The 25,578-nt window shown below is 46.9% G+C and overlaps 1 protein-coding gene across 1 annotated transcript in view; it reads left to right on the forward strand.

The window, feature by feature from the left end:
- The window catches only part of KMT2B (lysine methyltransferase 2B), a 357,171-nt gene that overhangs the window by 170,400 nt on the left and 161,193 nt on the right, over window positions 1-25,578 (forward strand). The window contains exons 9-16 of the mRNA XM_029577331.1: window positions 87-181; window positions 9,753-9,851; window positions 10,128-10,241; window positions 11,235-11,378; window positions 11,657-11,752; window positions 21,906-22,023; window positions 22,164-22,277; window positions 22,357-22,541. Of these exons, the coding sequence (XP_029433191.1) occupies window positions 87-181; window positions 9,753-9,851; window positions 10,128-10,241; window positions 11,235-11,378; window positions 11,657-11,752; window positions 21,906-22,023; window positions 22,164-22,277; window positions 22,357-22,541 (965 nt within the window). The remainder of the gene's footprint in view (window positions 1-86; window positions 182-9,752; window positions 9,852-10,127; window positions 10,242-11,234; window positions 11,379-11,656; window positions 11,753-21,905; window positions 22,024-22,163; window positions 22,278-22,356; window positions 22,542-25,578) is intronic.

Below are 25,578 nucleotides of genomic sequence, written 5' to 3' on the forward strand. Positions count from 1 at the left end.
GTGTGATGTGGTGATAAATAATATTGCAGAGATGAATGGACATTGCAAGAAAAGACAATTTCTCTCCCATTCTGTTCACACTGCAGATTTTCTTCCTTTGGAGCCGGGAGAAGAGCTAAGCCGGCCACGGAAAACACTCTTGCAGCCAGTGGTGCTAAAGGCAAGGAAAGGACCTGTAAAGGTGAGGTGAAGGGCGATGCTTATGTTGATGTATGGGAGAGAGAGAGAGATGGAGCTGATACATTCTTAGGGAGGGACAGTGGCACACATCTTGGAAACAGCAGTGGGCTTGCACAGGCCCAGCCATGTTTGGACAGTATGAGCAGGAGTATAATTGAAGAAACAAAAGAGGGTTGTATTGTTAAATCAGTAGATGTTTTCCTAAGACAAGGGTGACCAGTCTGTGACTCAGGAGCCATATGCAGCCTGTGTGTATATAGTAGACCAGGTAAGTGGTTAATAAAAGATTTTAGATAAATATACTGGTATCTCTTTTATGTGCAAAATACTATTCTTGCCCTCCTATCCCTATGGCAATTGGGCAGTACTGCCGAGGACAGGAAGGTAGAGGCTGGAGTAGGGAGTGAGCAAAGAAGAGATGTTTTGCTCCAGTCCCTATCCTCCTCCTGTCCTCTTGTTGCTATGTGGAGATGAAGCTGCAAGCTTGGTCTCTTCTCTGTTCTTCCCAGCTCGGCTCCTCTTGTCTGCAATCAACTGCACTGGAGCACAGGAGGTGAAGGATCAAGGATGGAAGAAAAGCCAGTCAGCTCCAGCCCTCCCAATTTTGTCCATCCCCCATCCTATTGCTTGAAGTAGAGGGCTCTTCTCTGATCTGCTGTCTGGAGGGGAAGGGTTGGCGTAGAGACTTCCCCAGACCCAGCAGATCACTATGCTCCCAAGACTGGATTCAGCTAAGAACAAGGGGGAGGACAGTTACCTAGAACTCCAATCAGGCCAGATTTATGGCAAGAGAAAAAGGGGATGAATGCTGAAAGAGGGCGAGGGAAGGAAGAGTTGAATATAGGTGGTAAATACTTGGGGGTTGAGGCAATGCAAGAAGTGAATTTTGGGGGAGGCGGAGGGTATGAAATGCTTGGTGGAAGAGCAGTGCAAGAGGAGTGAATGCTCTTGGGAGCATTATGTTAAAAAGGGTGAATGTTGAGAGAGTTGAAGGGGGTGAATGCTGGGAGGAGAAATGGATAGAGTGAATATTTACCTGCCAGTCACCCTGAAATTAGCAATGCAAACTGAGCTGCCTGGCACCTTATTCCTCCCCAAGGTCTATACTTCCATGTGTTCTGCAGTAGGTGTGAGGGGAGCAGGGCTAAGGTCGGGCTTCAGAAAGAAATAGAGGGTTGTCATGCAATCTCCTATGTTGGTGAAATGTTGATAGAGAATGGAAACATATAAGAGCTAGGGATGGGAGTAGAAAAGGTAAAACATTTGGAGAAAGGTAGTAGAGGGATGCAAGAGAGACAGGAAGAAGGGATGTGTGAAAGAAAGCCAGTGGTGATGGGAGGAGAGGTGGATGTGAGCCAGAAATGGTATCAGGGTGGGAGTTGGACAGAGCTGGTGATCTAGGGAGTATGTGAAAGAGAGCCAGAAGTGTTGAAAGGTGTTAAGGAATGATGACAGAACACCACAGGTAGTGAAAGGGGGGGGGGGGGGTGTCAGAACCAGAAAAGTGATGGAGGCTGGAGAGGGAAGAGAAGGAGAGCCAGAGGTATGATGAGTGGTGCAGCAAGGGAGGGATGGGGAATAGAGAGAGGGAGGGAAAGGGTTCGAGAGCAAGACGAAGGGTATATGAGAGCTGGGATGGATGATGGCAGGAATTGTATGAGAGATGCCTGGAGAAGTGAGGGGAGAGAGGAGGATAGAGGGCTGAGTGGAGCTGGAGGTAAGAGAAAAATAGAGGGGACGGGGACAATGAGATAGAGGAAGGTGCTAGGGCAGGGTAGTAGAGAAGCGGGTGGGTGAAGAGGATGGGGCAGGAGGGATACTGGTGCTGGGGGGAGAGAGGGAGAAAAGTAGCACAAGAGGTAGGGTGGGAGGTGTTGGAGACGCTGAGCCTCATTATTCTTGTGGGGGAGACAGTACAGGGTGGAAGGATTGAGAGAGGCGTTAGATCACTGGGCAAAAGATAGGGGGAGAGGGATATGCTGGGCAGAGATTGTTGGGGGATAGGGTGGGATGTTTGAAAGATTGGTGGGGACAGGGTGGAGTACTGAGAGAGAGACTGGTGGGGACAGAGTAGGGAGATTGACAGAGAGATACTGTTGGAGATGAGTAGGAAGAGCAGTCCCCACTGGTTGCCCCTTCCCCTGCACTCTCTTCTCTTAAAAACATGAAGCTCTTTGGCACTGTGAATTCTCCTAGGACAAGCAGGATGGTAGTCCTCACATGTGGGTGACGTCACTGGACGGAGCCCTGTCACGGAAAACATTTCTGTCAAAGGTTTCTAGAACTTTTGACTGGCACACTAAGCATGCCCAGCATTCCATAATCCCTGTAGCCACAGGGGTCTCCCTTCAGTCTCTTTTTTTCCGCGCTGCAGTTTGCCTCGCGGTTAGGAGCTCTGTGAGATTTCTCACAAAACTTTTCCTCACGGAATACTTGAAGTTTACTTCTCCTAAATCTTTCCTCACACGGGTCTCTCATTGCCACATCGATTTTCGTCGCTCGGTGACTGACTTCTTCCATCTTCGGTCGATTCCTACCTCCCCTTTTTTTGGTGTTTGCTGGTCATTGATTGTTTTTGGGCCTCCCTTTTTTCTATCATGGCAACAGGTTTTAGAAAATGCCTGGAGTGTCCCCGTACGATGTCGATTACTGACCCACGTGATGTCTGTGTGCTATGCCTCTGCTCATCACACAACGTTTCTCACTGCCCAAGTTGTGCCCAGATGATCCTGAAGGATAGGTGGGCTCGCCTCAACAAGATGGAGTCCCTTTTTAAAATCAGGTTGACTCCATCGACATCACTGGCAGGAGCATTGAAGAAACTTGTCGTCAAATCTCGCTGGGAGCACCAGGGCAGCGGTGACCATCCGTCGCCGACTCCATTCATGGTATCCGCATCGTCTTCCTCGGTGCCGGAGAAAGACTGGACCGAGCACCGAGGGAAGCACCGACACCAGGCCTCGATGGCTATCGAGCCGAGTACGAAGAGGAACATAAGAACATGCCATACTGGGTCAGACCAAGGATCTATCAAGCCCAGCATCCTGTTTCCAACAGTGGCAATCCAGGCCATAAGAACCTGGCAAGTACCCAAAAACTAAGTCTATTCCATGTTACCGTTGCTAGTAATAGCAGTAGCTATTTTGTAAGTCAATTTAATTAATAGCAGGCAATGGACTTCTCCTCCAAGAACTTATCCAATCCTTTTTTAAACACAGCTACACTAACTGCACTAACCACATCCTCTGGCAACAAATTCCAGAGTTTAATTGTGCGTTGAGTGAAAAAGAACATTCTCCGATTAGTTTTAAATGTGCCTCATGCTAACTTCATGGAGTGCCCCCTAGTCTTTCTATTATCTGAAAGAGTAAATAACCGATTCACATCTACCTGTTCTAGACCTCTCATGATTTTAAACACCTCTATCATATCCCCCCTCAGCCGTCTCTTCTCCATTCCCCTTATCATTTTGTTCACCCTTCTCTATACCTTCTCCATTGCAACTATATCTTTTTTTGAGATGCAGCAACCAGAATTGTACACAGTATTCAAGGTGCAGTCTCACCTTGAATTTTCCGTTTTATTCACCATTCCCTTTAATAATTCCCAACATTCTATTTGCTTTTTTGACTGTCGCAGCACACTGAACAGACGATTTCAATGTGTTATCCACTATGATGCCTAGATCTTTCTTGGGTGGTAACACCTAATATAGAACCTAACATTGTGTAACTATAGCATGGGTTATTTTTTCCTATATGCATCACATTGCACTTATCCACATTAATTTTTATCTGCCATTTTGATGCCCAATTTTCCAGTCTCACAAGGTCTTCCTGCAATTTATCACAATCTGCTTGTGATTTAACTACTCTGAACAATTTTGTATCATCTGCAAATTTGATTACCTCACTCGTCGTATTTCTTTCCAGATCATTTATAAATATATTGAAAAATAAGAGTCCCAATACAGATCCCTGAGGCACTCCACTGCCCACTCCCTTCCACTGAGAAAATTGTCCATTTAATCCTCCAACCCCCTCTCCACCCGAGAAATCAAGGCAATCCCCACAGATATCTGTGCCGGGTACTGAGCCCCCACAAATTCCTGTGGCGGTGCCAATAGCGCCTATCCTGCCTCCCCCTGTAACTTCAATATCTTCTTCAGCTTTCAGGAGGAACTGGACTGTCTCATCCGCCAGGCATGAGACCGTCCAGTACTCTGAGACTTACAGCCATCGATGCCGGCCCCCATACCGGCACTGACACCGGAGCCATCGATTACACTGCTGCTTAGTCGACTGGATATGCTGATTGGTGCTCTTCCAACACAACCTAGGCCACTGATGCCAAAGCAACCCGCAAAGTCTCTGAAACCCCCGATACCCATTCTGGGGTCCTCACAAGACGAAGGCATGGACTCCAATCCTCTCTCAATGCCTATTCCACCGATGCCGGATCCAGGACCAAAATGCCCATGTTTCCCCTCAATTTATTTGGTGCTGCCGAAACCCACATCAGTGCCACTGCATCTTCCAGCGAGGCCATCGAAGGATCCATCGGTGCCAACACATCCTACAGTACCAACCTTCTTCCCAACTTCAGGATCTTGGCTAGAGACCCTTTCTGACACATGGGAAGATGTTGACACCAACACATCCATGGAGGACATCTTATCAGAACTATCTCCTCTGGAAGAAAGGAGAAAATCTCCCCCAGAAAACCTCTCCTTTGCAAATTTTGTGAAGGAAATGTCAGAGACAATCCCCTTTGACCTGATTACAGAGGAGGACACACGCCATAAAACATTGGAAATTCTCCAGTTTGTTGATGCTCCAAAGGAAGTTATGGGTATCCCTGTCCACGAGGTGCTCGTGGTTCTCCAACAGCATATCTGGGAGCATCCTTGTACTGTCCAATCGGTGAGTAAGAGGACAGATGCAACTTATCTGGTCCAACATCCTGGATTCCAAAAGCCACAACTACCCTAGCAGTCAGTGGTAGTTGAATCTGCACAGAAAAAGGCCAGGCGTCTGTGCCCTCACTCTTCAATACCTCCTGGCAAAGACCAAAAATTCTTGGATATTTTGGGTCGCAAGATGTTTCAAAGCTCTATGCTAGTGTCACACATAGCTGCATACCAACTTTACTTGACACAATATCAAAGGAATCTCTGGAAGCAGGTTCAGGGAATAGCTGACTCTCTTCTCCAACAACAAGATAGTCTCAACGCCATACTACAGAAAGGCCTTGAGGCTGGGAAACATGAGGTTCGGGCTGCTTACGACTCCTTTGAAACTGCTTCTCGCTTGTCTGCAACTGGAATCAGTGCCAGGAGGTGGGCCTGGCTAAAAGCATCTGACTTGAGACCTGAAGTCCAAAACAAACTCGCGGATTTGCCATGTACCGGTGACAATCTATTCAGTGACAAGATACAGGACACAGTAGCTCAATTAAAAGACCATAAGGAGACCCTGCGTCAATTGTCCATGATTACTACCGAGGGCCCTTCCTCTGCAAGAAGACCCACGAGAAGGGACACTAGAAAACAATTTTATCATCCACACAGATACTACCCACCTACATCTCACGTGAGGCCAACCAAGCCGTCTGAGAGGACATCCTCGACAGCCCAAGTTATCCAGGCCTCAGCCACCACCACAAACAGGCCAAGCCTCTGGATTTTGAAATCTATCCAGAGAACAGCAGCCTCTCCACAAATCCAAAACCAGATTTGCCAGTAGGAGGTCAAATTCACCACTTCTTAACCAACTGGCTCAGCATTACCACAGACCATTGTAACCCAGGGATACCATCTAAAGTTCCTCATGGTACCCCCGGATTCACCACCCAATCCACTGTGGATGCAAAAAGATCACACAACCCTTCTAGAGCCAGAACTGTCCACTCTTCTGGGCATCAGGGCTGTGGAAGCTGTTCCCTGGGCACAGCAGGGCAGAGGATTCTACTCCCGCTATCTTCTCATTCCAAAGAAATCAGGCAGCCTCCACCCCATCCGAGCCCCCCGTAATCTCAACAAATTTCTACAAAAAGAAAAGTTCAGGATGGTGTCCCTGGGCACTATGTTTCCCCTTCTGCAAAAAGGAGATTGGCTCTGTTCTCTAGATCTTCAGCACACTTGCGCTCACATTCCAATATCCCCACATCACCGCAAATACCTGCGTTTCCTAGTGGGACGTCAACATTATCAGTACCGGGTTCTACCTGTCGGACTCGCCTCGGCACCCCGTGTATTTACAAAGTGCCTAGAAGTGGCTGCGGCCCATCTATGCAAGAAAAGCATATACGTGTTTCCTTACCTGGACAACTGGCTAATCAAAAGCCGTTCCAAGCAAGGAGCTCTCAATCTTACTATCAATCTGCTACACTCATTAGGATTTCTCATAAACTTATCAAAAATCCCACCTGACTCCATCTCACCTCCTTACTTTCTTCAGAGCAGATTTAGACACCATAGTCGCAAAGGCCTTCCTGCCCATTGACTGCACAGAGACACTCTCCAAGCTAACTATGTCTCTGCGCACAAAGAAAATAGCCTCAGACCATGAATTCCTAATGTTGCTGGGCCACATGGCTTCCACGGTCCACGTCACTCCTATGGCCAGGCTGGCCATGAGAATCACTCAATGGACCTTGAAATATCAGTGGCTCCAAGCCACTCAACCGCTTTCATCCCAGATTCAAGTAACCCACCAGCTGCGATTATCGCTTCTCTGGTGGACAAACAAAGCCAACTTGCTAACAGGTCTACCCTTCCAGCAGCCAGTTCCGCAAGTAACTTTAACCACAGACGCATCCAACGTGGGTTGGGGAGCTCATGTGAACAATCTTCAAACCCAAGGTACTTGGACACAGCTCGAAGCAACATTTCAGATCAACTTCCTAGAGCTTCGAGCTATATGTTATGCTCTCTATGCTTTCAAGGACTGCCTTTCATACAAGACTGTTCGCATACAAACGGACAACACAGTTGCAATGTGGTACTTGAACAAGCAGGGCGGCACAGATGCTTATCTCCTCTGCCAAGAAGCTGCACAGATCTGGATCTGGGCCTGGGCCCTTGCACACTCCATGCATCTCCGGGCCACTTATCTTGCAGGCATACAAAACGTAGTAGCAGATCGCCTCAGTCGACAGTTCCATCCCCACAAGTGGTCTCTGGATCCTGTGGTGACGACCAGAATGTTCCAACGTGGGGTCAACCGACAATAGACCTCTTTGCATCCGAACTGAATCACAAAGTGGACAGATTCTGCTCCCTGAACAGGCATCAAAACGCATTATCCATAGGACACCTTCGCTCGCTTCTGGAACACAGGCCTCCTATACGTGTATCCCCTGATACCACTGATAGCCAAAACTCTCGTGAAGCTACAACAGGACAAAGGGTCAATGATACTCTTAGCCCCGTATTGGCCTCGACAAGTATGGTTTCCCATACTTCTCGACCTCTCAATCAGAGAACCCATTCGCCTGGGCACAGTGCCCACTCTCATAACTAAGAACCAAGGCATGTTGCACCATCCAAACCTTCAGACCCTATCCCTCACAGCCTGGATGTTGAAAGCAACAGCTCAACCTTTCAACTGATGTCTCTCAAGTGCTTGTAGCTTTACGAAAGCCTTCCACACGTAAATCCTATCGTTCTAAGTGGAATAGATTTACCATATGGTGCAGGCGAAACGGTATTGACCCCTTTTCCTGCCCCACTCCATCTCTATTAGACTATCTCTGGCACCTTTCAGACTCTGATCTCCAGACTTCTTTGGTGAAGGGTACACCTGAGTGCCATCTCAGAATACCACAAGGGAGTTGGGGATGCCCCGGTAACAGCGAACCACTTGTGAGTAGGTTTATGAGGGTCCTGCTACAACTCAAGCCCCCTCTACCGCCACCAGTCACTGAATGGGACCTAAAGTTAATACTTACAAGGCTCATGCACTCCCTGTTTGAGCCTTTGCACTCCTGTGATATTAAATTTCTTACATGGAAAGTTCTCTTCCTAGTAGCCATTACATCTGCTCGAAGGGTTTGAATTACAAGCACTTGTCACATATGCACCCTATACAAGGTTCCTACATGACCGAGTGGTCCTATGTACTCACCCTAAATTCCTTCCCAAAGTGGTTACTGACTTCCTCTTGAATCAGTCTATAGTCTTGCCCACTTTTTTCCCAAGGCCTCACTCTCACCAAGGCCAGAGGGTTTTACATACCTTGGACTGTAAACGTGCATTTGCATTTTACCTAAACCGCACTGCAGTCCATAGGAAATCCACCCAACTCTTTGTTTCCTTCGATAAAAACAAACCGGGAGTTGCAGTGGGCAAACAAACTCTCTCCAGTTGGCTAGCAGACTGTATCCAATTCTGCTATAACAAAGCTGGCCTTCCTCTCCAGGGACGAGTGAAGGCGCACTCAGTAAGAGCCATGGCAACCTCAGTAGCACACTATCATTCAGTACCGATTGCTGAGATTTGTAAAGCTGCAGCATGGCGCTCTCTTAACGCATTTGCAGCACATTACTGCCTGGACAAGGAAGGACGTCAAGACTCTGCCTTTGGCCAATCCGTCTTGAAGAACTTATTTCCAGTATAATCCCAACTCCTTTCACATCCAATTTGCTGTGATTTCAGGCTGCCTCATTTTTACCATCGGTACACCAGATGTTGTGCCTGTTGCACAAGTTGTACGCTGTTGGTTCCAAAACAAATATGAGACAGCCTGTAGCTTGCTAATCACCCACATGTGAGGACTACCATCCTGCTTGTCCTGGGAGAAAGCAGAGTCGCTTACCTGTAACAGGTGTTCTCCCAGGACAGCAGGATGTTAGTCCTCACGAAACCCACCCGCGGAGTTGGGTCTGAAACGTTTTATTTTATTTTTTCGTTCGCACCTTTTGCTACAAACGAGACTGAAGGGAGACCCCTGTGGCTACAGGGATTATAGCTTGCCGGGCATGCTCAGTGTGCCAGTCAAAGGTTCCTGGGAGAACACCTGTTTACAGGTAAGCAACTCTGCTTTCTGGTTATTTGGCTCTTGATGCATGAAAGGTTAGCCACCGATGGCATCAAGCAAAGTATACATGGCATCTGTATGTGCAGCTATGAGCATCCACTTTCTTCTCCAGTTTTTAGTGCTTTTCAACCAGAGCTGAAAGCACTAGAGCATTGATTCAGTTTATCTGGGAGTATGATAAATTGGAAAAATTCATGGATACTTCAGAGGTAAATGGAATGAGTCTGATACATACCCTGTTGAAAATTATCTAGCTCCAGAAGGGGGGTGAGGTCATTTTAAATAGGGTCAAAGTTGAAAAGTACTAGAATATCCCTTCGTAAGCATGGTATTCAGTTCCTTCTTTGTTCTTTCTGAATTGATTCTATCCCTTGTTTCCATTTGTACTGTGCCTTCTGTGATGATGTTCTATCTGTTTTGTCCATTCTTCCCTATGTGCACTTTTGTGCACACACATGCTCTCTCACACACACTGCTTCTTTTTCCTCATTCTCCCTTTTTATCAGTCACTCACTGTCTTTCCCATCTCTACAGGCGTCACCGGCCTCCAGGGCATTTATACCCCTCCTAAATGGCTGCAATGGGAAGCAGAAAACCTCTGATGGCATTCATAGGGTTCGAGTGGACTTCAAGGTAAATCTGGCATCTTGTTCTAAAAACTATCTTTAAGTTCTGCAGAAAAGGAACCTAAAGATACTTCCTTCCCCATGTCTCTTTCGAGGAGGAACACCTTTGCCTCTTGCAACAGGAATAGTCAGTTTCAGTCGTCTTAAATTTTCTATTCTTAAGAAACGCTTCTCTATGCTCTGTTACTCCTCTCTCAAGGCTCAAAGTATTCCCTGTTATGCCCACTCACCCCTTTGGCACCTCTCTCCTATACTCCCAGAAATGTTTTTCACCCTCTTCTAGGAGGACTGTGACCTGGAGAATGTTTGGCTGATGGGTGGGCTCAGCATTTTGACCTCTGTGCCTGTGATGACACCGCTTTTGTGTTTGCTGTGTGCCAGTAAGGGGCTGCATGAGGTAAGATATCTTGAGTGAGAAGAGTGCGGATGAGACAACACTATAGTGAAGCAGTACTAGTACATTCTGTATCAATATAACAAATAGTAGACCATGCTGGTGCTTCATGAGATGAATCGTGTATCCTTGCTCAGCAAGTTTACTCTTAATCAGGCCGATACAGTACAGTGCGCTCCGGAGCGCACTGTTAGCCTGCTATTGGACACGCGTTTTCCCTTGCCCCTTATTCAGTAAGGGGAGGAAAACGCATGTCCAACCCGTGGCACCTAATAGCGCCCTCAACATGCAAATGCATGTTGATGGTCCTATTAGGTATGCACACGGGATACAGAAAGTAAAATGTGCAGCCAAGCCGCACATTTTACTTTCAGAAATTAGCGCCGACCCAAAGGTAGGCGCTAATTTCTTCCGGCACTGGGAAAGTGCACAGAAAAGCAGTAAAAACTGCTTTTCTGTGCACCCTCCGACTTAATATCATGGCGATATTAAGTCGGAGGTCCTGAAGAGTAAAAAAAAGTTTAAAAAAAAAAAAATTTGAATTCGGCCCATGGCTGTCGGGCCGAAAACCGGACGCTCAAGTTTGCCGGCATCCGGTTTCCAAGCCCGTGGCTGTCAGCGGGCTCGAGAACTGACGCCAGCAAAATTGAGCGTCGGCTGTCAAACCCGCTGACAGCCGCCGCTCCTGTCAAAAAGGAGACGCTAGGGACGCGCTAGTGTCCCTAGTGCCTCCTTTTGCCTGGATCTACTGCTGGACCTAATTTAAATACTGCATCGCGCGCACCGGCGAGTGGCTGGTGCGCGCGCCGGGAGAGCGGGCGTTTGCCCGCTCTCCCGCGGACTTTACTGTATCGGCCTGAATGTTTGAACATAGTGTGGTTTTAAGTCTTGTTCAAGGACACATAATGAGTTAATTGATGGATTTGGTGTCTAACTCTGTCTCACTAGCCTGAGTTTGACTCTTCTCACAATGCTGCTTTCTGATTGGTCCTGCAGATGGTATACTGCCAGGTGTGCTGTGAACCCTTTCACATGTTCTGTCTAGAGGAGGATGAAAGACCGCTGCCAGAGCAAGTCAATTGGTGCTGTCGCCGCTGCAAATTCTGTCATGTGTGTGGTCGGAAAAGCAAGGCTTCCAAGGTGAGCACAGTCACAGTGAGAGGGAGCTGCGGGAGGAGTGTGTGCGGCAAGAAGAGAAGGTAAGGACTATCGTGAGAGTGTGAACTGTGCCTGCTAGGAAGAGAAGCATTTCTATAAAAAAACAAACCAAAAAACCAAAAGACTGTGATAGTGAGTGAAAGTGAAGTGTATGGGACTTGTATGTCAGAAACCAAGTGACCTTTTCGGAGTAGAGATTTCTCCATGGTGTGTGGTGTTTTTCATTCAGATTTTCTTTCTTTTGACTCTAACATGCTCAGCAACTCCTTGAATGTGAGAGGTGCCGGAACTCGTACCATTTAGCCTGCCTTGGCCCCAACTACCCTACCAAACCCTTCCGCAAGAGGAAAGGCTGGGTGAGTACCAGAGCAATCTCTACAGAAGACTGGCACTCAAATATTTGATAGCTCTAGTTTGGCTACACGCGATAAATGAAATGAAGGGCAGTCAGGGGAACCCTGAAATTAGACTGAGCGTTCTTCTGGGCCTAGAGGACAGTGGCCTGTTCAGGATGGTGTTTAGCAAGGAATATTGTGGGAGAAGCTGAGGGTTGAACTGTGCAAATGGAGTGGAGTATGTAAGGTAGAGGTGGAGGTAATCTATATATGGTAGTGCTAGGATTGGGTGGATTATTGCAACAGTGTATGAGGGCGACACAGAGGATCGAAGGTGGTCTCTGCAGGGCAGTTCTGTGGGAGGAGAATTGGTTGTATTATTGGAGTGGTGTGTATGAGGGGAAGACTGAAGATGGTGGTGGGAAAGTATATTTATGGAAGAAGAGATGAAATTGAGACTTGTTTAAGAAAAAAATTTTTATTTTTTTTTTTAGATTTAGCTCATGCCTTTCCATTGGTAGTTCAAGCAAGTTACATTCAGGTATACACAGTTTCCTTATCGTCCTTACCAGATCAGTCCCAACGCATGGGTTTTTCTCCCCTAACAGCAGATGGAGATAGAAAATGAAAGCTCCTGTTCATACCCCAGATCAGTCCTGACTCCTGGGTTTTGCCTCCCTGCCACTGCTACATAACCTAATGTACCACCTGCAGTCCCTCAATATTTCTCTGTCTCCAGCAGATGATAGTGGTGTAACATCTGCAGTCTTGAGTAAAAAAAAAAATAAAAAAATTAACAAGAATAGGTTTCCAGTTCCTCCCGGGGGGGGGGGGGGGTTGGTAGGTCTTGGTGGGGCCATCCCCCGGTTTGAGGTGGCTGAGCAGGGGGTGGGTGACCCCTGATAGAAGCTGTCCTAGATTCTGTGAGGGTGTATTTCTGGTGGTCCAGATCCCTCATTCTCCATGAGGCAACGTTGATTTTGCTGACAACTCTGCATCTGATTATTCAGACTAAGCAGGGAAGCATTACCTTTCTATTTTTTTTCTATTACTGGTGGCATTAAAGTTTAAAGTTTAAAAAAAAAAAAAAAAAAAAGGGTGGCAGCCACTTGGTGTGTAGGAATCATGGTGCCTGGTCTAAGAAGAGCTCTATTCACCTGAGTCTCAGTAAATGAGATGGTGGTACAGACCATTTGTTTGGTGGTATGACTCCTAGGAGTGCTGGGTCCTGGTAGAGTAGGGGGTCGGGGGCCCTTTGGTGTCTCAGACACCAGCCTTGAGGAAGGCTTTTGTTAGCTGGTGGTGCTGGCTTCCTCATGCCCTACTCTCTTCTCCCTCTCTCTGGATGGTCTCTCTGGCCCTTCTTTGAAGACTCCACTGAGGGAAACATTTAATTCTTCTATAGCGTTTTTTGTTTTTAGGGGATTGGGCCCATTTAAGTGTGTTTAAAAAAAAAAAAAAAAAAGAGCTGCAGTAGCTGGGATGGTGGCAGAAGGAGAGCTAAAGGGCCTCTACGTTCCAGAGGGAAGGGAGGTCCGTGGCGGTCTTGCCCACTAGTGCAGGCCTTTTTACAGCAAAATAGTGACTGCAGAGAGAGAGAGGTGGATACCTCCTGAGACTTCTGTGCAGCAGCTGCACCACAGGAACCTGCGGCTGGCTTTTTCACACCATGTCATTCTCTTCCCGTAGAAGCCCAGACTTGCCTTGAGAAGACTTCGTTTTAAGGGAAATCTTCCTTTTTCTAGTTTCATATCCTTTGAGCAATCTAAAGTTCAGGCGTTAGTTTGGTTAAAAAAAAAAAGTGTTCTCCTAGGACAAGCAGGATGTAGTCCTCATGCATGGGTGACATCATCCGATGGAGCCTGCCACGGAAAGTTTTGACACACTGAACATAGCCAGCATGCCACTATCCACACAGGGTCCTCTTCAGTCTTTTCTTTCTCGCGGAACTGTCATCTCACGGTTCTGGAGCTCATGCACTTTTTCTCCTGGAAAACATTTTTTCTGCAATGGGGTCCCTCTCCATTCCTCCCAGTTTTAGTAAGCTGATGGCATGGTAAGTTTTCACCTTCTGTGTGGTTGATTCCTGGTAGCGGTATCCTTCAGGGGGCCGATGGTCATCAACTGCTCGCTGGCTAGTTTTTCCACATGGCATCGGGTTTCCGTCAGTGCCCCCATTGCCTTCGGACTATGTCCCTTACAATCCACACAAGGTATGTATCCTTTGCCTGGGGGCATCGCACAACGTTTGGGGATGTCGTTTTTGCGACCCAGCCTGGACAGGATAGATAAGCTGTTCAGGTCCATGATGTACAAACCCTCGACACTGGCATCAGGTGCATCGATGATGGAAGGGCTGGGGGGAACCGATGGACACTGATCCCTCAGTGTCCACCCCTCTGCCAGGACCACGGTGGAAAGGGGTGCCAGGGATAGACTTGTCATTGGTCTCCTCTTGTTTGAGATTTGGATCGTCTCCTTCGGCCTCAGTGCCTTGAAAAGACCGGGCCGAGCACAGTGGGGAAACCCCGAAAACATCACCACTGGGCTCGGGCTGGCACCGGCTCCAGCTGTGATGCCCCGAAGTGACCACGTGGTGAGGAGGTATCGCTCTCCATCAAGGCCAGGGGTCCAAGATGTTCCCTACAGATTCCGGTGCTGGACACTGATATTTTTCAGGGCTCCGAGGAAGATCTGGATGCTCCGCCGCCTCCTCACTCTGTTCTGTCATCCTAGGCCTTCGAAGAGGTGCTGGAACACTGGCTGCATTTGGCGGTTGTTCAAGCCCTGCAGAGCATCGAAACTCTGGCCCCACTGGTGCCTCCACTAGTGCCAGAGCCTGCACCTTTGTTGTTGGCACCACTGCTGGAATGACTCGACATTCTTCTTGGCACTCTCTCCATATAGCCGATACCAGTGCCAAGGCCATCGATGCCCCTTCGGCCACTGTTGTTGCCGCCTCCTGATATTCCCATTGTGGTTTCCTCCGAGGAGGAAGGGCCTGCGAGGCCGGGAGCATCATCGAGGCCCACGGTTACGTGGCCAGCGTTGCCTGGTCCAGTTCTGGGTCCGTCGGGCCCTCTGTGCCCAAGCTGCTGGGATGGGGAAATCCCCCCCCTCCCCCAAGTGTCTCTAGGCGATCTTAGTTATGATGATGTCCCATACGACCCATGGGGGGATGATACCTCAGAGTCTTTCTCTGATGACTCTGGTGACCTTCCCTCAGACCCATCTCCTCAAGATGAGCGATGCTGGTCCCCACCAGAGGATTTGAGTTTTGCTGGGTTTGTGTGGACCATATTTGAAGCCATTCTGTTTCAGCTTCTTATGGAGGAGGACACCAGGCACAAAGATGCTGGAGGTTTTCCTGTTCATGGATGCCCCTGAGGAGGTTGTGGCTGTTCCTGTCCATGAGATTCCTTAGGATCCGGAGAATAGGAAGGTCGATGCAGTGTACCTAGTCCAGCATGCTATGGGGTTTGAGAAGCGTCAACTCCCACACCAGTTGGTGGTGGTGGAGTCCACCCTTAAAAAGGTCAAGCACTCTTGCACCCAGCCCTCTGGGATGGGAGCACAGGGCGCTGGATGCGCAGGGTAGGAAGGTGTTTCAGGGCACCATGTTGATTGCTCACATCGCTTCCTACTAGCTTTATATGATGCAGTATTCTCGGAACCTTTGGAAGCAGATCCAGGACCTGACTGAATGCCTGCCCCAGCAGCAGCAGGATGCTTTCTCAGCAGTCATACTCAGGGTCTTGAATGTAGCAACCATGAGATGCGCTCCATCTATCATGCGTTGGAGACAGTGGCGAGTGTAGCTGCCGTGGGAATTGGTATCTTTAGGATGGCCTGGTTTTGGGCCTCAGATCTCTTTCCAGTGGTGCAGGAGAGGATCACGAACCTGCCATATACTGGAGAAAACCTCTTCGTGGATAAGATGAGGGATGCTGAGGCTCAGTTAAAGGATTGTCATGAGAGCATCTCTCTTCCAGTATTTCGGATCCGCCGTCCTTGGCCAGAAAGTCTTCATGTCAGGGCCCAAGGAAGTTCCCTTACTGCCAGAGGAAATATTACCCTCTTGCTTCTCGAACCTGGTCCCAGCAGATGAGCTCTAGGGCCCGCCCTAGACAGCAGCAGGCCCCCAGGCAGTCAGCTCCCCAGGCTAGCCCCGCTACGGGGTTTTGACTAGCTGCAAGAGAGCCTAAGCTAATCTCCCATACCCTTGACACACGACTCTCCGGTCGGGGGCCAGCTGCAGTGCTTTCAGGATCGTTGGCCCAGAGTTACCTCAGACCGGTGGGTTCTGTCCATCATTTTTCAAGGGTACCTTCTGAACTTCCTGGATGTCTCTCTGGACTCTCCCCCATGCCCCCTGTGGGTCAGTCCTCACACAGAGGAGCTCGCCACCCTTGTAACAGCCAGGAATTTCAAGCCCATTCCATTGCAACAGCAGGGGAGGTGGCTCTACTCCCGATATTTCTTGTTTCTGAAGAGAACAGGGGGGCTCCATCCTATCCTAGACTTGAGAGCCTTGAACAAGTTTCTAAAAAGAGAAAAGTTCAAGATGGTCTCTCTGGGCTCTCTGATTCCCCTCCTACAAAGAGGAGATTGGCATTGCTTCCTCGATCTAAAAGACTCCTACACCCACATCAAGGTATTCCAAGGTCTCAGGAAGTATATCCAGTTTATGGTGGACAAGCAATGCTTTCAGTACAGGGTGCTGCTGTTCGGCCTGGCATCATCACCAAGTGTCTGGCCATAGTAAGTATTCACCTCCGCAGGTTGGGGGTGCAGGTGTTCCCCTACTTGAACGATTGGCTCGTCAAGAGCCCCACCCAGGAGGGAATGGTACGATCCCTGTGCTTGACCATTCAGGTGTTAGAGTCCCTGGGGTTTTTATCAACTACCCAAAGTCCCATATCGACCCGTTGCCTCAGCTGAGCTGCATTGGCGCTTGGTTGGACGTGGTTCAGGCCTGAGTATTTCTTCCTCGTGATCGGGCACTCCGGTTGGTATCCATTGCAGGAGTGGTCCACCAAGGCCAGCAAATTTCAGCTCGCCGCATGTTGCACCTCTTGGGACACGTGGCCACAACCGTTCATGTTACTCCCTTGGCTTGGTGGGAGAGCCTTTCCAACCTTGAATTGGGGGGGGGGGGGGTTGCCTTTCCAGAATCCCCCTACCCAGATTATACTCACCACGGACGCGTCCAACTTGGGGTGGGTTGCCCATGTGGAGGGACTCCACACTGAAGGCCTGAGGTCTGCCCAGGAAGCACAGTGTCAAATCAACTTCATGGAGCTCCTTGTAATCCGGTATGAGCTCTGGGCATTCAGAGACTGGCTGACTCACAGAGTGGTCTTGGTCCAGAGCGACAACCAGGTGGCGATGTGGTATATTTTATTTTATTTATTTATTTATTTAGGTTTTTTATATACCGGCATTCATGAACAAGTCACATCATGCTGGCTTACATACAAACAAGGGGTGCAAAGAACAGTAGAACTAAACTGGTGCAAAGGGGAAGCAGTTACAAAAAACCAGGGGTGGAATAACTGGGATGGAGAAAAAAAGAGGAACAGTGGGGAGTAGAAGAATTGTATGGGGATAAAATAAAATATAATAAAATAATATAATAAAATAAATATATCAACAAACAGGGAAGTACGAGGTCGTTCCTCCTGTGCCAAGAAGCAGCTCAGATCTGGTCTTGGGCTCTGTCCCAGGATATGGTGCTTTGAGCCATGTACCTAGCTGGGACGCAGAATGTGGTGGCGGGCAGGCTGAGTATAGCCTTCTGACCCCACAAGTGGTCCCTGAAACAAGAAGTGGCGGATCAGATCTTCCGCCTATGGGGGATCCCGGATATGGATCTGTTCACATCCCCCTGCAACAGGAAAGTGTATCAGTTCTGCTCCCTGTACAGGGGGGAGAGCAAACCAGCCTCAGATGCCTTCGCCCGCCATTGGGGCAACAGCCTTCTGTACACGTGTCCTCTGCTTCCCCTGGTGATGAAGACTTTCCTGAAGCTCCTACAGGACAGGGAACGTATTATCCTCATAGCCCCTCATTGATTGAGGCAGATCTGGTTCCCAATCTTGCGGGATCTCTCCCTCTGGGAACAGATCGGTCTGGGGACCTCCCCAGACCTGAGCACACAGGATTGGGGGGGCTGCGCCATCCAACCTCTAGGCCTTGTCCCTGATGACCTGGATGTTGAGAGGTTGATTCTGCAGCCCCTCCACCTCTGTCTCAAGTCCTGGTGGCTTCCAGGAAAGCCTTCCACTATGAAGTCTTATAGCCTGAAGTGGAAGAGGTTTTCCATCTGGTGAGAATACCACGGTCTGGATCCAGTCTCCTGCTCCACACCAAAGCTGCTTGATTACCTTCTGCACCTTTCGGATGCTGGCTTAAAGACCAACTCCATTAGGGTACATGTGAATGCGATGGTGCCTACCACTGGGGTGTGGATGGTTCGTTCATCTCTGTGCAACTTGTGGGTCACTCTATGCGGATTGGGCCTCAGTTGAAGCTTCCCTTGCAGCCTCCTTCGGTGTCCTGGGATCTCAATGTGGTGTTTGCTCAGCTCATGAAAGCTACTTTCAAGCCACTGTATTCTTGTGACCTCAAGTACCTGACCTGTAAGGTCATATTTTTGGTCGTGGTCACATCAGCGTGCAGAGTCAGTGAACTTCCGGCCTTGATGACATATCCACCCTTCTTCCATGAAAGGGTGGTTCTGCGAATGCATCCTAGGTTCTTGCCTAAGGTGGTGACTGATTTCCATCTTAACCAGTCAGTTGTCCTGCCCACCTTTTTTCCCAGGCCTCATTCATATCAGGACGAATGGGCTCTGCACAGTCTGGATTGCAAGAGAGCCTTAGCCTTCTACTTGGAGCGAACAGTAGGCCATAGGCCATCTACACAATCTTCATCTCTTTTGACAGGAATAGATTAGGAGTTGCAATTACTAAGCAGACCCTGTCCAACTGGTTGGCAGATTGCATCTCCTTCTGCTATACTCAGGTGGGACTAGCTTGGGGGCCATATCAAGGCTCATGCTGTCAGAGTCATGGCAACTTCAGTAGCCCACTTGAGACCGGTCTCCATGGACAAGATCTGCAAGGCTGCAATGTGGAGTTCTCTTCACGCTTTCGCCTTTTACTACTGTCTAGACAGGGATGGCAGACTCGATAGCAGCTTCGGCCGATCTGTCCTCCGGAATTTTTTTCAGCTGTAAAACTCAACTCTTCCTACCTTCGGCCCTTTTTTCGGATTCAGTTTGTCACCCTCTTACTAACAGCACCACCTTTGTGCCCGTTGGCACCTGATTAGCCTGCAGCTAGGGATTCACCCATGTGAGGACTACCATCCTGCTTGTCCTAGGAGAAAGCAGAGTTGCTTACCTGTAACAGGTGTTCTCCTAGGACAGCAGGTTGTTAGTCTTCATGAGCACTGTCCGCCACCCCATGGAGTTGGGTTTCTCCTATGTTTATTTTTTTTTTTTCGTAAATTCTATGTTACTAGACTGAAGAGGGACCTCGCGAGGATAGTGGCAGTCAAAGTTTCTAGAAACTTTGACATATGTTTTCTGTGCCATGCTCCATCGGATGATGTCACCCATGTGTGAGGACTACCGTTCTGCTTGTCCTAGGAGAAAGCAGAGTTGCTTACCTGTTATCCTCCAGGTAAGCAACTCTGCTTTTCTCCTAGGACAAGCAGAATGGTTGTCCTCTTCAGTCTCTTTTTTTTTTTTTTTTCTTTTTTTTCTGCAGTGCTTTCGCATTGTGGTTTGTGAGCTTATGCTGTTTAAGCTATTAAAAAGGGGGGGAAAAAAAGGTATCAGTGGAAAATTTTTGCTAATTCATCGGTATTTTTCGTGGTTTTTCTCAATTTGGGTCTCTCTTCAGTTCCCCTCGCTTGCCAGATAGATTTTCGCTGGTTCGGTAAGTTTCTTTTTGCTTTGTCTCCCATGGCGGTGGAGCTCTGTGCACGCCAGCGTCAGTATCCCGCTGCCTCTGTGTCGTTTGTCGTCCCTCTTCTTTTGTATCATCATGGCCTTGTTAGGTTTTCACCGATGCCCCCAGTGCCCAAGAACTATGTCCATCACGGACCTGCATGAGGTGTGAAATGGGAGCCTGCATGGGATTGAAGAATGGATAGGTGTGTGTGTGTGTGTGTGTGTGTGTGTGTGTGTGTGTACATGCACGCATGCATGCATGGGAGCCTTTCTGCAATGTGTGGGATGTGTGCCTGCCTGGGATGGGTGAGTGTGTGTGAATGGAAGCCTGCCTGGGATTTGGGTGGGTGAGGGTATGTGAATGGGAGTTTGCTGTAGGGTGGGAGTGTGTTAGAGATAGCATGTGAGTGGGAACTTGTGTGTGTGAGAGAGAGAGCATGTGAGAACAGTGTGTGTGAGACAGCATATTTATTTATTTATTTAACTCTTTTCTGTACCGACCTTCATGGTTAGAACCATATCAGATCGGTTTACACAGAACGGGGTAAACTGTAACAAAGAATATGAATATGAGAGCCTGTGTGTGAGAGGAGGAAGGGAAGAAGACAGGAGGAGAGAGAGAGAAAAAGTCAATGTAAAAGGAATTGGAAAAAAACAGTGAAAGTTAACATGGAAAAATAAAAAGCCTGATACTAACTTATGACAACAAGTAAAAAAAAAATTATTTTTTAATTTTTAGTGATTGACATATGTTATTTTTGACAATGTGCATTACATATTTGTATTTTGTTCTTTCTTCACTATTCCACTGTTCAGGGCATTCTATTTCAGTTTTGTCTGCATGTTTCTGTTTCTAATTTGTAGTCCCTTATTCTGTATTAGGTAAGGGTCTAGCTGTGCAGTATTTCTGCTGGCATATATTTTTTCTGTAGGGTTTTGTTTTGTTAACCCCAGTAAGTGGTGTATTAGTGTTCTAGGGCATGGTGTAATATTTGCACTGCTGCCATATCATAGATAAGGCTACTGCTGTTTGAGACCTGAAAGGTTTGTGTTACTTCTCAAAGTGTTGGTATTGAAGTGTGTGTTTGTGGAAGAGGAGGAGAACTGAATGAATGTACATGTGCATGAGAGTTTGGGGAGTGAATGAGAGTGTGTGTGTGTGTGTGTGTGTGTTTGAGAATGAGCATGTATGCATGTAAAAGTTGAGTGAATATGCAAATGTGTTAGAATGTGTGTGCATGTGAGAGCGTTTGTGTGCACGCTGCCCCAATGTTCCCTCTGATTATGTTGCTCCAATGTTCCGTCTAAGGATTGTAAACATAAAATTGATAGGCTTTTTGCATCAAAGAAAGATTTGCTCACAGAGAAATGAAACCAAGCATTTTTGCTTGCAACAACTCAGTCCTTAGAGGGGACATTGCTGGATGGCCCAGGGTCTCTGGGATCTGGTGGAAAAGATAAGGGCCTCATCAGTTGGCTAGAAACAAAGGTGATCAGGAGAGCCTTGTTGGCGTTCCTACCCATGGTTCAGGGAAAAGTGAGGAGAGTGGCATATGTAAACAAATAAGGGAGCACTAAGAGTGCAGTGGTTTCTGTGGAGAGAAAGCTTCTGTCACCAGTGGGTGGAAGAACATTTAGTGACAATTTTGGCGGCTCACATTGCTGAAGTGAAAAATCTCCAAGTGTATTTTTTTGAACAGGCATATCTTGGACCCCAGCAAATGGGAGTTAAGGGGGAAGCGTTTGCCCTGGTTTTGGTCCAGATTGGGAGTTCTTCATATGGAAGCCTACAGGCAACACAGTCCTTTCTAAGGCTGTTTACAGCAAAGCTTTCATTGTCTTTCTCCATCAGCTAGTACGGGAGAAAAACATGTGTTGGGACTAGTCTGATAGGTCTCCAGGAAAAAAATGAGCAGGTAAGAAACCAAATTTTACCATTTCCCTGTCCTCAAAGGGACTGATACCTGAGGCAATGGAGGGTAAAGTAACTTGCTCAAGGTCACAAGGAGCATCAGCAGGATTTGAACCCTGGCCATCAGTTCTTAGCGTGGTGCCCTACCTACTAGGCTACTCCTCTGGTGTGGGCATTGGTGGAACAATGTTAGAAAGAGCCAGGGCTACATAGAGGCTTGCTTTCAGTTTTTTGTTTTGTCACCTGTCTCCATGACTGTTTTCCCTTGGTCACTTCCTCCTGATTTCTGTGTGTGCTGACAGATATGCTCCACGTGTATTCGTTGTAAGAATTGTGGCATCCCCCCTGGGAAGAACTGGGATGTAGAGTGGTCGCATGATTATAGTCTGTGCTCAGACTGTACAACGTTGTATGAAAAAGGTGAGCATCACTGCTTGTCTTATGCAGCCTGAAACTTCCCGCATGGAAGAGTTTACTCCTTGTGCAGAATTCAAGAAAGCACACACCAAGGTGGGAGGCACAAGGCTTGCTGACTCTGGACTTTTCTCTCCCCGTTCTAGGTAACTACTGCCCCATTTGCACCTGCTGCTACGAGGACAATGACTACGAGAGCAAAATGATCCAGTGTGCGGGATGCGAGCACTGGGTCCATGCCAAGTGTGAGGGGCTGTCAGGTCCGTGCTGCTACTGGGACAGCAGAGCACTCTGTCCTCTTCCGCTGATATTTTACCAGTTTGATTTGCTTCTTTCCAGATGAAGGCTATGAAATCCTCTCAAATCTCCCGGACAGTGTGGTGTACAAGTGCAAGCCCTGCAGGGGTAGTGAGCAGGCAGAATGGAAGAATGTCCTACAGTCTGAACTCAAAGAGGGACTACAGCAGGTCCTTCAGGGTCTTCTGACATCCAAACTCACAACCACCATGCTGCAGTGCCCCAAGGTATGACATACAAATACCTAAACTTGCTCCCAATGTGCTGCAGGGGGTGCATGATGTGTCTTGCTATGTGCTTGGCTCATTTTATTTAAAATTGCTTATTAGCCTCTTCCTCTGCTTCAATCAAGGCTGTCCAAAACAATCTACAATAAAAACATACAACATACATCACTCATACAAATACATCATAACATTTACTCTGACAGTTACCTATGTGAAAAGCCCCAGGGCCATTGCTTACATTCCTGCTATATCCCATCCTGAAAATAATGTAGGTAAGAGGTCTGTGGTGTGTGCTGGATTTGAAGGCTCTATATTGTGTTATAGAAATGGGTCCGATCAGAGGATGGCTAAAATGTAAAAAAAAAATAAAAAATGTACAAGTTACTTTGTTGCATAAATGTTTGGTGCTACTGCTTATATTTCAGATTTGTGCTGAAATGTGAGTTGAGCCAATAAACAGGTGGGAAAGGGGAGATATAAGGCGATAAATGCAAAAGAGGCAGGCTACTTTCAATGGAAAGGAAGATATGGAATTAGTCATGGGATGGGGGGGGGGGTACAAGGGGGTAGACTCAGGAATAATCCAAGGAAAAATCTCTTTCCACTACTTGCAGTCAGGGCCAGTCCATTACGCATGGGTTGTGTATCCCTAACAGCAGATGGAGACAGTGGTCCACAGGCTTACTGATGTCACTTATCTATTTATTTTATTTATTTAACATTTTTATATACCAAACATGTGTTTGCACTTCACATCGGTGTACAATAAAGGGAGGACTAGGCATTAATGCTTGTCCTGCAAAACATATAAACATACAATACTGTAGGTGTTATTAAAATAAATTAAAATTAAAATTAGATTAAAATTAAAATGCCCATTATTTTACTAAATAACTGTAAATTTAAGACCAAAAGATAAAAATTACAAAATAAAATACAAAAAAATTTTTTTTATACAAAAACAAATAATATTTGAGATACCTTGTTATGCTACTTATCAAATCATAAAAGGGAGAGTCTATAACCTGCTTAACCTGGTAGGGCATAGGTTTGCTCGAACAACCATGTTTTTAACATTTTTTTCAATGCTTGTATATTTACTTCTTGTCGTATATCTAATGGGAGAGCGTTCCAGAGTTTTGGCCCTGCGAGTGAAAGGGCTCTTTCCCTAACTAAGTTTAGGTGAGCTGACGTTGGTGAGGGAATAGAAAGAAGAGCCTTGCCAGAAGATCTTAAATTACGTGCGGGTGTGTGAATCCAGAGAGATGCGTTTAACCAGTCTGTGTTTTCGCCATGTACTGTTTTGTGGATTAAAGTTAGACATTTGTCCTGGATTCGAGCTTGAATTGGTAACCAGTGGAGGTCCATCAATAGCGGAGTAACATGGTCAAATTTCCTGGAGTTTGTAAGCAGACAGGCAGCAGCATTTTGAAGGAGCTGCATGGGACGAATTGATGTAAGTGGCAGTCCCAACAGAAGGGCATTACAGTAGTCAAGTTTGGACAGTAATAAGGCTTGTAGTACAGTCCTAAAGTCATTTCTGTGGAGAAAAGGTTTTAATTTCTTCAATATTTGCAATTTATAAAACCCATCTTTCACTGTGGTTTTTATAAAAGCTTTCAAATTAAGTTCACTATCCAAAATACACCTCAAATTTCTTGCTTCTTGTCTAATTTGATAGGAAGGGAGACATGAACTGATATTAATAGCAACTTTCTCTGTAATTTTATTGCATATGAGCACACTTTCTGTTTTTGGAATTATTTAAAGCCAGCAACATATGGGTAAGCAGTTGCTTAATGGAGCATAAGTAGATTACCCAGAGTTTGAGAGTGTTATGAATTGAGTCCTTGATAGGAAGAAGAATCTGGACATCGTCTGTATAAATGTAGTGGACTATTCCAAGTCCTGCCAGAAGTTTACAAGGTGGTGCAATGTAAATGTTAAAAAGTGTAGGGGAAAGAGATGAGCCCTGAGGTACGCCTGAGAAGAGAGGTAATGTTTTAGATTCGGTGGATCCTATTTTTACTTTAAAGGTTCGATTTGGGAAATACGATTTAAACCAGGCAAGGGTGGTTTCGTTAAGGCCAATTTCTTGAAGCCTTCTAATCATTGAATCGTAATTTATAGTATCGAAAGCCGCTGTAATATCAAGCATTATCAGAAGATAAGAATTCCTATTATCAAGACCTCTTAACATAGTAACCGAGAGAGAAATCAAGAGTTTCTGTATTGTGAAGTTTTCGGAATCTGAATTGTGAAGGAAAGAGCAATTGTTTGGTTTCCAGATAATCCATAAGTTGTTTGTTAACCTTTTCTAGCAACTTAGCTAGGAAGGGGAGAGTGGAAATTGGGCAGAAATTTACTATGTTATCTGGATCCAAATGTGGTTTCTTTAATATGGGTTTTACAACTGCACATTTTAATGAATCTGGGAAAAGGCCTTCTAAGGAAATATTGACGATATCAGCTAATGGGCGAGCAACTAGATCAGGAATCGATTGAAACAACTTAATTGAAATAGGATTATGTGAGTGAGATGCCGGATTCATTTTCTTTAAAATATTGACCATTTCACTTCTATATAGCCTGGTGCTGACACCAGCCAGCCAGTATTCCTTCTCCAGCAGATGGTGGCTAAGACCTACCTGAGCACTAAGACCTAGCTAAGCTTAGGTAGTGAGCTTCTAACACTCAGGCCGATACATTTGGACGCGCGTTTGACGCACTAGCTTTACCCCTTATTCACGTCCGGCTGTAAAATGTATGGCTCTGACAGTCTAAAGGCTAGCATCTATTTGGCTGAGCTCCTACCCAAAGTGGAACTTGCCGATGAAGTTTTTGTGCCGGCATTCGAGTGGAGGTGTATTCATCACTGTTTGCCCTGAAGGCAATTGTAACATTTCTAAAAGAGGCTGAACTGCTACATGGAGACAGACCACCGGCATTACACATAATAGCTCCTGGAGCAACTCGAAGAGCGAAACTGCCTGAGTCTGGCTTTTTATGATGATTTGTGCAAAATAAAAGAACTCCT

Source organism: Rhinatrema bivittatum, chromosome 14 (assembly GCF_901001135.1).
Source record: "Rhinatrema bivittatum chromosome 14, aRhiBiv1.1, whole genome shotgun sequence".
Classification (NCBI taxonomy): domain Eukaryota; kingdom Metazoa; phylum Chordata; class Amphibia; order Gymnophiona; family Rhinatrematidae; genus Rhinatrema; species Rhinatrema bivittatum.